General features: G+C 39.0%; 1 protein-coding gene across 1 annotated transcript in view; it reads left to right on the top strand.

The window, feature by feature from the left end:
• Positions 1-16,115, top strand: part of LOC140167636 (uncharacterized) — a 77,558-nt gene that overhangs the window by 15,725 nt on the left and 45,718 nt on the right. The window contains exons 7-9 of the mRNA XM_072190932.1: positions 5,926-6,149; positions 10,826-10,975; positions 12,068-12,155. Coding sequence (XP_072047033.1) covers positions 5,926-6,149; positions 10,826-10,975; positions 12,068-12,155 — 462 coding nt within the window. The remainder of the gene's footprint in view (positions 1-5,925; positions 6,150-10,825; positions 10,976-12,067; positions 12,156-16,115) is intronic.

The following is a 16,115-nucleotide window of genomic DNA, read 5'->3' as shown; positions in this document are numbered from 1 at the left end:
TCTTGCAAATTTGTGTGGGTTGTGTGGGGGTGTTTTTGTATGGGTGTTTTTGTGTTTGTGTGCACGTGCATGCACTGTTTATATGACGTACGTGGTAAACAAGACATAGTTTAGATTGATGGCAGGTATTTTGAACCTGTAAAGTTTGAGATTTTTGAATCAGTTTTATTGCTTAATGATGGTGCACAGTTAAAATGTTCAATAAATATCAAATCATCAGAATACTGTTTGTAGGCTCTGTAATGAGATTATGAATAATTAATGTCGCATATTTTGCAAGGGATGTGGGCTTGCTCTAGCGGTTTTTACAAAGGGAGAAATTGACGAAAATGAGCAAAAAGGCCTAGAATCGTATATCTTGGTAACCAGCATGCGGGGGGGGGGGGGATGCTTTGTGGCAACTATGTATGGTGGCAGCTATGCCACTGGTGGTACTACATTGACATTTGCCCTATTTCCCTTAACCATGTAGGTGGTAGGGGAGAGCGGGGAGTGTTCGCCCTAGGGGCAGGTTCGCCCACCCCTTGTTTCTCCACACTACGGCTATTGGGGAATTCGATGATGGCAACATTAGGTGACATAGGTCATTATAAACTTCTCATATTAGCTACGCGACATATAGAGATGTGTTCATCAAACTGCAGCCAAAACAAAAAAATATTACACCAAAACGTAATTTTTAGAGTATTAAATAAAGCATTAATAATGTTGTATTAACATGATACATAAATACAGATGGTTTTAATGGAAATCTGTATTTGGAACATATGGGATTTGTTAAAGATTTTAAAATGCAGTTATAAACTCCTTATTCGATTTGTATTTTGCATACCCTGAAGAAAATTCAAAAATGTGCACAAAGGGCACGTTCGTCCTTTTGAGGATGGGGCATGTTCGCCCTATATCATCCCCGGGCGGACTTACCCCAAACTGGAGGGCCGACCTGCCCCATCAGCATATTATGCAAAATATTGATAATTATACCATTAAACAAGGTAAAACTACTGAAAAGCATGTTTTTTAAAGTTATGTGGTGTCAGTATTACTCATAGCACCGTTTATGTCCTAATCCATAATCCCCCCGAAGTTGTAAACATGATACGTTTAAGCTCACTTTGGACCCCTACATTTTACCCTGACCTGACCCCTGCAACAAATTTAGTGATTCCCCAGAAGAGAATGAATGCCCTGTATACCCTTGCTAAATGTTTGAACATTGAATATGTTATTGTTACGCAATGTTTAAACCTTTTTTGTGATTAGGGTGAACTTACCTCACCATATGGGCGAACCTGCTTCAATATAGGGGGCAAGTTCGCCACTTGTTTGCTCTATCCTGTTGCTATTGTAAGGTCTATAGTTCTGGGATTGTGGTCGTATATAGCTTAAGACATGGGGCTTTCACATGGGCTAATGAGATCATCCCTAACCTTAAAATTTACATCGCTAGGCTGGTCAGAAAAAAAATAGGGCGAACACTCCCCGCTCTCCCCTACTACATTGAAGTTTGCCCTATTTCCCTTAACCATGTAGTATTTGATTCAGAGGTGCACACATGTATATCGTTTCTGTAGGAAGTTTAATGTAGAGTACCCTAACATTGAATAGTATGAATTTCTGATACAATGTTGAACTGCTTATAACGGTGCATTTTTGGAGTGAGTTGCTTACGTGCAAATATGAACCCTATGATCAGATTGTATTCATGGGAAAATTATGAATCTTAAAATGTTTATACGACTGACGTGATTCCTTTCATACAAACTTCATGGTTATTTCACAAATTGAACAGGTACATATTTGTGTAGGAATGTCATTGTTGTTGTTTAATTCCAATAATCAATGAAGAGACTAATATTATTTGGTCCCTAGATGTGAAATTAGGTGACATGGCTATTCGTTCTATTGGGCTATTCCAGTTGAAATCCATACACCCCCTATGGAAGATATGATCTTAACTCTCTTCACGCGGGGTTGAGTGCAGACGATATGCATGTTTCAATTTTTTTTTCAAAATTCAAAATATTCAGAAATGTAAATTTTCATGACCATATTTGGAATCAGCATGAAAAATGCATTAAAATGAGTACAAACAAGCCTAGTATTGGTTCAGTAGTTCTTAAGATAGCTTTTGATATTTTGAGAAAATATTTCAAAACTTTGAACTTTTTCCGTTGAAGCGCATGGCAGCACGCAGAGCGTTAATCTTCCAGACAGGGAGTGTGAATTTCAAATGGAGTTACCTGAATGGTAGACTCCATTTGAAATGGAATAGCCCACTTATGGTACTGGTACTGAAATCTAACAGTACAACCACTAGGTGAGTTATATATAGATGGTAGCTGTAAAAACAGAAAACTGAAAAGACAGAAAATTTTGGGAGATTTGAAATAGAGAGTTGACAGGAAAGTTGTAGGAGTCATGCAGGCTCTTATTTACAGGGATGTGAGAATTCCTCTTTTCAGCTAATTTCCTCTTTTTTTGTTGCCAAAATTTATGTGTTTTCGTTTCTTTTCAGCCCATATTTGGTGTTTTTACCCTGATTTTATGCTGTTTTTCAGGGCTGTTTTTAAGGTAATTTTCCTCTTTTTTGGTCTGTGGCTTCTCACACCCCTGTTTTAAAGTGATGCATGATAGTTTGTTGGATTGTCATGAAACTTGGTGGATTATTGTGAAGGAGTTAGGGAGAAATGCCACTCCTGTCTGTATTTACCAGGACAAACTTGACCAGAAGTTGTAATGTGCATCTGACCTTGGCCCCGGTTTTAGGCCATTGTCCTAATTGTGACCCATTTTGCAAATATTAGGCCATAATTGTCATATTAGGCCATTATTGCCAATTAGGCCACAATTGACCTAATTGTGACCTATTTTGAAAATATTAGGCCATAATTGTCATATTAGGCCATAATTGCCAATTAGGCCACAATTGACCTAATTGTGACCTATTTTGAAAATATTAAGCCATAATTGTCATATTAGGCCATAATTGCCATTAGGCCACAATTGACCTAATTGTGACCTATTTTGAAAATATTAAGCCATAATTGTCATATTAGGCCATAATTGCCATTAGGCCATAAAGTTTCTTAGTTTCATGACAATCCAACAGAACATCATAAATGGGAACACACACCACATTCGAACCAAACATTAACTCCTGCAACGTCATGTCAACTCCATAATTCATAACTCCATACTTTTATGTCATTTCTGTTTTCTGTCTTTTACAGTTACTTGACTGCAATGGAAATACATTGTGCTGACTAAAACTGAATTTTAGACCCCACTTTTTTCTGCCAGGGTGTGCTAAAAAACTGTAAAGTGGGGTGAGGGGAGGCTAGTACAGTCATTTTGACAATGTTTCTATAGCATTACATACATCAGCATCACATACAAATAGCAACACACATTTACCACATTCAACATTTATGTTATAAGATGCATGATACCACCATAAATTTTCCCCTGACCAGTGTGCATTTCTCCAGACTGACTGACAAAAGTGGGGCCTGGGGAGGGGGGGGGGGGGTGGGGCAGAAGATGCCAGGCCCCCATTATTTGCCCATGCCACTGATAATCATGATGCTAGCTTGCAATCCAATCATATTTGATGGTCCTTTTGATTTCTTTATGTGTGGGTATTTGAGGCTTTCTGGGTGGCGAGCTTAAAACATGTGACCTGGAACAATGTTTATCATATTGCACCACACAGTGGAGTGTGAACACAGCTTTGCCAAAAACAGTAGTACCCACCACATACTTTTTAAGCAAAATGTGATTGAAAATCCTTCAAGCATTATTATCATTAGACTGCTTATTATGATATTTAAATTGTCTTTTTTTGCAAACAATTAAGTGCAAAAACAGCAAATATTAATACCATTGATATTAAGTTTTTAAGTTGAATTTTTTGTAAAAATTTATCATGATTAATTCAAAGTAAGTATACATCAGTATGAATTGGAAATGCCAAAATAGGCCACTATAGTATGATGAAAGAGTACAAATGTTACACATTAGAATGGCAGTGACTTTCAACAAGGTATATTATACAAATATTAACTGTCTATGAGTGTGATGGTCGAAATATAATCACGAGGTGAAAGATGGATTGTTCCATTCCACGAGCCGGAACGGCGAGTGGAATGGATTTTATATAACATAAAATGTTGGTTTATTTTGCAACCATCGGTTTCACGCATGCTTAATTTACACAGTGATCATCAGGCAAAATGACCTGTTTTTTTATACATGTGTAAACCAGTGATTTCAACTGGTTTTAACAGGAAGAACATAGAAGTTATGGTGTGGAGATTCTTATAAATTTATGTTATGATTTCATTGAATTTTGCAAAATTGTATTGATATGAATGAACAGAATACCCATGGTTTGCTTTGCAGAATTTTCCAATTTTGCAAGGGTGCACTCACATTATGACATCATAGCATCATATTAATGTGGAGCATGTTAGTACTTATTTTGGTAAGACCCATAGCTATCCTTTAAAAGACTCGGTGGCACTAAATTTAAATTGACAGGGGTGTGCTGTAATGAGCTATAGGCTGTCATTTTCTGAAGGCGGTGGGTCATGAATATACTGGGGCGGGGAGGTAATATAATTTTAAGACCCAAAAAAAAAAAAAAAAAATGGGGGTATAAATTTTTACACCAAAATTAGGGGGTTATAGAATTAATAACGGCTGGTGACCGAAAATTTCCGCGCGTTACACATGCATTCTTTTAACTTACGATCAAAATGTACGCACAATCTTTAGTTATATGATTCAAAATTTTTGGGCGCTCCGTGCGCCTTCTTTACACCTACAATGAAAATTTTAGGACACTAAGCACACTTCACATTAAAGTTTTTGCACGCTTCGCGCCTTAGTTCCAGCAATGAATAATTTGTCGTCAGTCTGCGCCTAGGCGGAAGGGGGGAGGTTATAAAAATTTTCGACCTGAGATGGGGGGAGGGTCGTAAAAATTTAGCCCGCGATGGGGATCATAAAAAAATTTACTCCGGTCACCGACATATTCATGACCCCCTTTTCGAAGAAAATTACATGCCCCTAAGAACTGATTTTTCTGGCAAAATAGGGGCTTGCTGAACTGAAATTTCAACATTTTTGTAGGGTCTAGGGAACTAAAATTTGACCAAATTATAAGCTGTGGAGGTAACAAAATTCCAAATTTGAGGTAAAGAGCATTGATTAAAGTAGAAAAGGTTCTTTTCAAGATTCCTGATAGCCCGGGAGTTGAAATATTTCCGAGTACCAGATTATTTGGATCTGAAAAACAACCTTTTCTACTTCAATAAACTTACATGTACGATTATGAACAATCCTAATGAATATGTTTTAAGAGTAAAGAGCTTTGAGCTCAGAGTTTTAGGCTAAAGAACTGGAGTATAAGCCAAATGTGAGCATAAATGGGACCCTTGAACGATGCACATATCCGTACCTGGGGGTTGTAGCTACAGTGTGCGTTGCCAGGCAGCCCCGCCCGGGACTGACGCTGGCTGCCTGGCACTCATGTTCACTAAAAAGATTGTGTCCCAAGCCAGTGCTCTAATTGGATGGTAACATTACCCTGCACAGCCCGGAACTCAACTTGGGCTGGCTACAACCCTGCCCATACCACCTTTACATGTGAGTACCCCTCCAGGCTAATAGAACAGCATATGGGGGTTGGTATTCGCCAGTGAAGTGGTTACATAACTCCGTGGTAACTGGATCACGCACCTTTTGGAATTGATAGTACATGCCATAGACTTTGTGTTGCGATCATTTCGATCGTGGTGCAGGACTCGCTGGCGAATAGAAATCCATGGGGGGATTCCTCCCTTATATTAAACCATGTAACAAAAAATATGTCAGTAAGACAAGAGATAATCATCATAATCACAAAATTTGCATTTACAGGGAGAGAGAAACAAAGAAACGCTGATGAGAAAGATTCATCTAGCCCCAGTGGACCTCTTGATGAAGCAGAGGAACAAAGACTGAAGTACCTGTCGAAAGTTGTTGAGGATCTGCTGGCAGCATCGTTTCTTTTACCAAAAGGATGGACGGAATACATTCCGAAGAGCTTGAATATACAGCCACCATGGCCACTGTATAAACCACTTAATCCAAACCTGCATAAGGTAAAGGAGGGTCACAGTTTTTGGGGGACACTTGAATTTCGAAAGTTGCGTATCACCCAAGTACAAGGACTTGTGATAAACAACTTGAAATACAAGTGCCCCCCCCCCTCCCGGCCCCCGGGTGGTTTTCATTCAACTTTTCACAGAGTTTGGCAAATAATTAAAAATTGCATACAAACAAACACATAGTCATAGAATTTTTATTTTGATCATGAAATTCCAGAGGTTTAAAACGCTTGATATTTTTGATTTATTGTTGTGGAATTTCCAGAAATGTCAAAAATTTTCAAAAAGAAACTTTAGTATGAAAGGCAGAAGCTAAGAAAACAATGTTTGTGGCTTTGTATGTAATAGAAACAAGAACATTTCACTTTCAGTATCTTGTTTATCACTTGTTTGTCTAAAATTTTGTGATTAGTTCATGGAAAAGTTATAGAATATAGAATCGAATGTATGCGGGTACCCTGTAAAAGTTTTATTATTGATGAAATTGTGTTCCCCTCTGTGATCAACTCAAATTTTAAATATTTTTGCAAAAAGTTTTGCAATTTTTAATTTACTTTCTGAATTGTCTGTGTTTTGTAAATAATTCACAAGTTGAGAATTGAAGGAAGTAAAATTACATTGAAATAGTCCTATTCTGGTAAACAATTTGACAATATAAAATTATGAACATAAATGTGGGCCAACTGGTGGAGCCTACTGATTTGTTTTCACTCAAGGGCAACATTATAGGTAGCATTTTTGTCTTTGCCTATCAATGGGAATTCTCTCTATACCAGATACAAGAAAATATTGTGGTCATAAAGTAAACTTTAGGGGGATGTGTGGTCTATAGTGGGAGAGCACAGACCTCATGATTGTGAGATTGTGGGTTTGAGCCCTGCCGTAATCATGCATGTTGTGCCCTTGAGTAAGGTGCTTCACCTCAATTACGCCTCTACCCAGGTGCATAAATGGGTACTGACATTCTTTAATTCGGGAGGTAACAAACTTGCTGTGCAGTGGTGGCGCTACAGGGGGAGGGGGGCAAGGGGGCATTCCCCCACTTTTGAGGCAAAACCCCCCAAATTGCGTAAATTTCCACTTTGCCCCCCAATGCTCCCCCATAACAATTCCCCCGGTAAAATTCCTGGTGCCGCCACTGTTGCTGTGGAGAAGGTGTAGCGATCCCCCTACAGCAATTTACATGGAAGAGTCTGGCCCAATCACCAGTGAAAGAGAGACGGGCACTCGTTAACTGTTTATCAGGTTCGCCTCCTTTACCTTTTTTAAAGTATACTTTAATTCCAGCTAAAAGTTTTTTCTATTTGCTGCAAACATGTACATAAAACATTCAATACCATAAAAGGCAGTCTGTATTGATCAAAGCTTAAGACCTTTTTCCTCATCTGATCAGACGTCATTGGTTAATCACCATATGGGACCAGGCATGTCCAGGTCCTCTATGTATGAATATGCATGTATACACGATCACTGGTGCATGACAACACTGCAAATGTGAATGAATGGCAAAATCTGCACGTATACATGATCACTGTTGCATGACAGCTCTGCATGGCTGCAGGTAATGCAGAGGCATATCCACATACATGTAGGAGAAATACGGTGCACACCCCCCTAATTCCCCAAAACATGATAATTATGCTAAAATCAAGAAAAATCATGCCAAATCAGCCCAATTTCAGCCAATTCTAGTCTCTGCCCCCCCCAATTGAGAACACTTGATGTGCTCCTGTAATGGCTAGCGCACAGCATTGGGTTGTATTTGGTACACAGTGAAGTCATTGGAAAAAAGGTCTATTAAAACTTTTATTTGAAGAAATCATGTGATATTATCGAGGGGCTCATTAATTAAATCTACACTATGCAGTTGGTCTTTTGTGACATTAAGGTGGGATATGAGGCATTTTGTAGAAACTAGAAAATGCTCTGAGCATGTTTTAAACAGATTAATAGAGTTAGGGCATAGTATACTGATCAGTATGCCTTTTGTTTGAAGCAAGTCGGACATCGTTTTCATAATATATTAATTTATATTTCCTTATCAATGTAGTTAATGAGCTAATATGACTTCAAAGTGCTCATGAATGTGAATTTTTGCCTACATTTTGCTAAAAATCAATGCATATGTTCAGGGTACTTCTATTTTGCAGAGTTTTCCCTTGAAACTTAGTCAGTGTTTCTAATATGTTCTAATGTATTATACTGTCCAGCCGGCCTCTAATTTGCATATGAACATAATTAATGGGCATAATTAATAAATGTTGATACAGAGATGCCAACCCTCCCTAATTATTAGGGAGGCTCCCTATTTTTGTGAACATTTTTGTTCATTTTAGCATGGCAACCTCCCTATTTCTGGCAAGTTTTGTGCCATTGAAGTTGCATGTAATTTTGAAAACCTCCCTATATTTTGTTTGAAAAAAATTGAATCCTCCCTATTTTCTGGATGTTAATGTTGGCATCTCTGTTGATACCAAGTGACTTCTTTGTTCATCCTCTCTCCTTTTTCGTTTCTTCTTTAACTTCCGATAGCAAAAAGCAGCATTCAGTGTTAGGGTTAATGAGCACTTTCAATTCATATTTCATTAAACTTTGATAAAAAAAATACAATACAAAGAAATTTACAATCCCTCATATTCCACCTTAACACGAGATCAATAAACTTTGGCTAATTCTGCGCTTTATTTTGGCATTGGTTGAGGTATATACTGCCCTCTACCCTTTGGATATCTGATTGGACCCAGCTAGCTCAAATGGTCAGGTACTTGACTATGGTACATGTCTACATGAGTGTTTTGCAGTACAAGTTAAAGCCCCCGAAGTGTCAAATTTTCTGTTCTTGTGAAAAATTGAGTTAGCTTGAAATTACCCTGGACAATATTGCTAATTGTCCCGGTCTACCCGTACGGAATTCGGGAAGCTGAACCTGCAGTGGCTGTGATGGTTATTATACAGGCTGATGTAGGGTTTACACATATACAAATGTATATAGCTGCATCCCTGATTGCTGCTAACTGATGATTAGGCTATATGGTGTGTCTTGGGCTACATGCACTAGTCAGCGGCTTTGCAAAGCTCAATGTAATGCTGTTTTTTTTTTTTAGTACATTAGCATTCTCCTCAACTGATACGCAGTTAACACTCCCAAATTATTATGACTCGTGTGCCATTCTATTAATAGAACTATTTCTGAATACCTGGGCATTTCTTTCTACACAGCCTTCAATTGGGGTTGACAACAATTTCTCGGGTGCGACACTTACAAAAATACGCCCAAAATATAACTTTGTCAGAAATCAATTTAAGAGGGCATTTTTAGACAAAATTCCCCAACATTGGTCCAAAATTGTATAATTTTCTGTGGATCTCATTCAAAATGATTTGCAGTTTTTGTAGCAAAATTCACTGAAAATTGCCTGAAATTAATGTTTTTCTGCTGAAGCTCAAAAGTAAGAACTTATGAGAGCCATTTTCAAGTCGCATTCGACAGTTGAAAGTCACCTAATTGGGCTCCATATCGCAGGTATGGCATTAACCCTTGCCTTCAATTTGTTTCACATTTTATTTTGATTGAAATCTGTATTATCAATTGAAGGGCTCATTAACTCCACACTATGCAGTTATATTGTGTCATTATAATTATATTTGAGATCAATAAACTTTGGGGAATTCTGTTCTTTGTTTCCGCATTGGATAGAGGGCAGTAGACCTCTAACATTTTCCCCAAGATGCGTTTGGAATCTATTGGTACATAGCATATCAGTGTAACACAGCTATTCTTCAGTTTACACTAAATATGAACTTGTAACAATATACAAATCAAAACTCCTGCTTTTGAAATGTTTTTTTTTCTTTTGGACACATTTAATTTTGTAATTTGACCATTATGCTTTTGAAATTGGAACAACCACTACTGCAATTTGTGAGACAATTAGTGCCTCTAATTTTCTTTGATTTTCACTTTTTAGTTTCAATTTGTGTAAAATTTAAAATTTGATGTTCAAAATTGTGTCAAAGGAACTGAAATTGTTCCAGTGAGACTAATTTAGGGATATTTAAGGTTTGCTCATCAGGAGCAGTGTTCAATTCCACACTATGCAGTTGGTACATTGTAGTGTGTCATTTAGTAGGAAGGGATCAATAAACTTTGGCTAATTCTTTCAGCTTTGGTTTATAGAGGGCAGTAGACCTAACTTTTTCTCAAAATATGTTTAGAATTGGTACATATATAGCACATCAGTATCAAGTGTCCTTCAGTTAAAACTAAATATAGAATGATTCTCAAATCATATAATAACTTGCTCTTGAAGTTTATATTACAAATTACCCACTTTTTTTATTTGACAATTTTTTTAAATGTGTGTGTAAATGATGCTTTTGAAATTGACAAAAATCACAAGTGTCAAACAATTAAAAGGTCAGCAATTTGTAACACAATAATAAAATCAAATTATTTCATGTTTTTTTTTTTAAATTAATTATTTCGGTTCAAAGTTAGGACACTTAGGCTGACATTTTGGACAGTGGGACTATATTTTAGGGACATTAAAGGCTGGATCGGAGGGGGGGGGGTCATATTGCCATCAATGCCTGCTCCAATCATCAAAATTACCTGACCAAAAACTTGATGATTTACTTGTTCTTGATGATTTACTTGTTCTTTTTATCAGGATTATTACAAAGTTATAAAGAAGCCTATGGACTTTGGAACCATCCGGGGTAATATTATGCGAGACAGATACCAGACGGCTCAAGAATGTATAGCAGATATCAACCAAGTCTTTATTAACTATTTCACCTACTACGGTCGCGGTTTTATGGTAAGTACGTTGGTGCGAAATCATTTTGAAAACGAATGACATGTTTTGCTGCATTTAATAATGGGGATGTGCACACATGTGTTATGTATGATATGGCCATGTCAATGTAGCAATTTCACCTAACGCAAACATACACCACTTTCAACAAGGCCTTAAAATAATCCTTTGATTGGCGTAACATAAAAAATAGGGTAGGTAGGTAGGGATTTTTTTAACTTTTAAAGCTGTAAATTGCGTTTGATAAAGGCCTTGGAACATATTTTCTTCTTTTTTTTCGAATTTATTATTTATTTATTTAGGGTCGGGCCTAATTTTATGGTCGGTCGGGTTACAGGCCTAATCCTAAATCAGACATTGACAAAAAACTTGCTCCCTAGCCACAAAATCCAATTACAAGAGGTCAGAGTTCATTCTCTGGGATAAACTAAGCCATAAATTGAAAGATCAAAGATCCAACCATGTCAAACAATGTGTTTAAAAGTTGCTGTTTACTTTTACAGGTATATGTACCATACTCCTTCCATTTACCGCCCAGGGCGCATAACAAATTCATTTTGAGTGGGCGCTTATTTTTTTATATTGTTTGCATATATTGCATAATGTAAACAATGGCCCAAAGTATGGATTTTATGTGTACTAGATGGTTCAGTGTTTGACTCACGGTGTAGTTGGATGCACAAATTGATAGAGGATCATTTGTAGTCAAGTACCTGGTGGGGCGCTTACAGGGGGATGGACGGTTAATGGAACGAAGATGGTATGTATTTTCTCTAAAAATCATCGCTACTTACAACAGTTAAGTGTTTGGAGACAATGAGGATCAAAATTGATTCTCCTATAAAGCTGCAAGAAAATTACACTCCACTTTGACTTGATCTCTGGTGATACTGGTACCGAGGGTACCACTACCCATGCATGTACTCTCCCATAAATTACACGGTACCCGGGCACAAAATTACCCTAAAATTCCTGACCGTAGTCTGTATAATGAAATCATGCAGTCATAATTTCAACCAAACACCACTGATATATCTGCACATTTAGAAATTGCCAACAGTGTACTTTTTTTGCTTAATTTAATATAATGTGCAGGTCAGGCAGGTAGAAGATCTAGAGGATGTGTACGTCAAACGAGTAGCTGACTTACCCGGGGGAGTTGACATAGACCAACTGACATCAGGTAAGGATATGTAATGTACAGGTCAGGCAGGTAGAAGATCTAGAGGATGTGTACATCAAACGAGTAGCTGATTTACCAGGGGGAGTTGACATAGACCAACTGACATCAGGTAAGGATATGTAATGTACAGGTCAGGCAGGTAGAAGATCTAGAGGATGTGTACGTCAAATGAGTAGCTAACTTACCAGGGGGAGTTGACATAGACCAACTGACATCAGGTAAGGATATGTAATGTACAGGTCAGGCAGATAGAAGATCTAGAGGATGTGTACGTCAAACGAGTAGCTGACTTACCAGGGGGAGTTGACATAGACCAACTGACATCAGGTAAGGATATGTAATGTACAGGTCAGGCAGATAGAAGATCTAGAGGATGTGTACATCAAACGAGTAGCTGACTTACCAGGGGGAGTTGACATAGACCAACTGACATCAGGTAAGGATATGTAATGTACAGGTCAGGCAGGTAGAAGATCTAGAGGATGTGTACATCAAACGAGTAGCTAACTTACCAGGGGGAGTTGACATAGACCAACTGACATCAGGTAAGGATATGTAATGTACAGGTCAGGCAGATAGAAGATCTAGAGGATATGTACGTCAAACGAGTAGCTAACTTACCAGGGGAGTTGACATAGACCAACTGACATCAGGTAAGGATATGTAATGTACAGGTCAGGCAGATAGAAGATCTAGAGGATGTGTACATCAAACGAGTAGCTGACTTACCAGGGGGAGTTGACATAGACCAACTGACATCAGGTAAGGATATGTAATGTACAGGTCAGGCAGGTAGAAGATCTAGAGGATGTGTACATCAAACTAGTAGCTAACTTACCAGGGGGAGTTGACATAGACCAACTGACATCAGGTAAGGATATGTAATGTACAGGTCAGGCAGATAGAAGATCTAGAGGATATGTACGTCAAACGAGTAGCTAACTTACCAGGGGGGGTTGACATAGACCAACTGACATCAGGTAAGGATATGTAATGTACAGGTCAGGCAGATAGAAGATCTAGAGGATGTGTACATCAAACGAGTAGCTAACTTACCAGGGGAGTTGACATAGACCAACTGACATCAGGTAAGGATATGTAATGTACAGGTCAGGCAGATAGAAGATCTAGAGGATATGTACGTCAAACGAGTAGCTGACTTACCAGGGGGAGTTGACATAGACCAACTGACATCAGGTAAGGATATGTAATGTACAGGTCAGGCAGGTAGAAGATCTAGAGGATGTGTACATCAAACGAGTAGCTGATTTACTAGGGGGAGTTGACATAGACCAACTGACATCAGGTAAGGATATGTAATGTACAGGTCAGGCAGATAGAAGATCTAGAGGATATGTACATCAAGCAGTAGCTAACTTGCCAGGGGAGTTGACATAGACCAACTGACATCAGGTAAGGATATGTAATGTACAGGTCAGGCAGATAGAAGATCTAGAGGATGTGTACATCAAACGAGTAGCTAACTTACCAGGGGGAGTTGACATAGACCAACTGACATCAGGTAAGGATATGTAATGTACAGGTCAGGCAGATAGAAGATCTAGAGGATATGTACGTCAAACGAGTAGCTGACTTACCAGGGGGAGTTGACATAGACCAACTGACATCAGGTAAGGATATGTAATGTACAGGTCAGGCAGATAGAAGATCTAGAGGATGTGTACATCAAACGAGTAGCTAACTTACCAGGGGGAGTTGACATAGACCAACTGACATCAGGTAAGGATATGTAATGTACAGGTCAGGCAGATAGAAGATCTAGAGGATATGTACGTCAAACGAGTAGCTGACTTACCAGGGGGAGTTGACATAGACCAACTGACATCAGGTAAGGATATGTAATGTACAGGTCAGGCAGGTAGAAGATCTAGAGGATGTGTACATCAAGCGAGTAGCTGATTTACTAGGGGAGTTGACATAGACCAACTGACATCAGGTAAGGATATGTAATGTACAGGTCAGGCAGATAGAAGATCTAGAGGATATGTACATCAAACGAGTAGCTAACTTGCCAGGGGGAGTTGACATAGACCAACTGACATCAGGTAAGGATATGTAATGTACAGGTCAGGCAGATAGAAGATCTAGAGGATGTGTACATCAAACGAGTAGCTAACTTACCAGGGGGAGTTGACATAGACCAACTGACATCAGGTAAGGATATGTAATGTACAGGTCAGGCAGATAGAAGATCTAGAGGATATGTACGCCAAGCGAGTAGCTGACTTACCAGGGGAGTTGACATAGACCAACTGACATCAGGTAAGGATATGTAATGTACAGGTCAGGCAGGTAGAAGATCTAGAGGATGTGTACATCAAACGAGTAGCTGATTTACTAGGGGGAGTTGACATAGACCAACTGACATCAGGTAAGGATATGTAATGTACAGGTCAGGCAGATAGAAGATCTAGAGGATGTGTACATCAAACGAGTAGCTGACTTACCAGGGGGAGTTGACATAGACCAACTGACATCAGGTAAGGATATGTAATGTACAGGTCAGGCAGGTAGAAGATCTAGAGGATGTGTACATCAAACGAGTAGCTAACTTACCAGGGGGAGTTGACATAGACCAACTGACATCAGGTAAGGATATGTAATGTACAGGTCAGGCAGATAGAAGATCTAGAGGATATGTACGTCAAACGAGTAGCTAACTTACCAGGGGGAGTTGACATAGACCAACTGACATCAGGTAAGGATATGTAATGTACAGGTCAGGCAGATAGAAGATCTAGAGGATGTGTACATCAAACCGAGTAGCTCAATGAGTAGGGGGAGTTGACATAGACCAACTGACATCAGGTAAGGATATGTAATGTACAGGTCAGGCAGATAGAAGATCTAGAGGATGTGTACGCCAAACGAGTAGCTGACTTACCAGGGGGAGTTGACATAGACCAACTGACATCAGGTAAGGATATGTAATGTACAGGTCAGGCAGGTAGAAGATCTAGAGGATGTGTACATCAAACGAGTAGCTGATTTACTAGGGGGAGTTGACATAGACCAACTGACATCAGGTAAGGATATGTAATGTACAGGTCAGGCAGATAGAAGATCTAGAGGATATGTACATCAAACGAGTAGCTAACTTGCCAGGGGGAGTTGACATAGACCAACTGACATCAGGTAAGGATATGTAATGTACAGGTCAGGCAGATAGAAGATCTAGAGGATGTGTACATCAAACGAGTAGCTCACTTACTAGGGGGAGTTGACATAGACCAACTGACATCAGGTAAGGATATGTAATGTACAGGTCAGGCAGATAGAAGATCTAGAGGGTGTGTACGTCAAGCGAGTAGCTGACTTACCAGGGGAGTTGACATAGACCAACTGACATCAGGTAAGGATATGTAATGTACAGGTCAGGCAGGTAGAAGATCTAGAGGATGTGTACATCAAGCGAGTAGCTGATTTACTAGGGGAGTTGACATAGACCAACTGACATCAGGTAAGGATATGTAATGTACAGGTCAGGCAGATAGAAGATCTAGAGGATATGTACATCAAACGAGTAGCTAACTTGCCAGGGGGAGTTGACATAGACCAACTGACATCGGGTAAGGATATGTAATGTGCAGGTCAGGCAGGTAGAAGATCTAGAGGATGTGTACGTCAAACGAGTAGCTAACTTACCAGGGGGAGTTGACATAGGCCAACTGACATCAGGTAAGGATATGTAATGTACAGGTCAGGCAGGTAGAAGATCTAGAGGATGTGTACGTCAAACGAGTAGCTGACTTACCAGGGGGAGTTGACATAGACCAACTGACATCAGGTAAGGATATGTAATGTACAGGTCAGGCAGATAGAAGATCTAGAGGATGTGTACGTCAAGCGAGTAGCTAACTTACCAGGGGAGTTGACATAGACCAACTGACATCAGGTAAGGATATGTAATGTACAGGTCAGGCAGATAGAAGATCTAGA

This window comes from Amphiura filiformis, chromosome 13 (assembly GCF_039555335.1).
Source record: "Amphiura filiformis chromosome 13, Afil_fr2py, whole genome shotgun sequence".
In the NCBI taxonomy this organism is placed as follows: Eukaryota; Metazoa; Echinodermata; class Ophiuroidea; order Amphilepidida; family Amphiuridae; genus Amphiura; species Amphiura filiformis.
The sequence above is the reverse complement of the archived record's forward strand: the minus strand, read 5'-3'. Positions and strand labels throughout refer to the sequence as shown.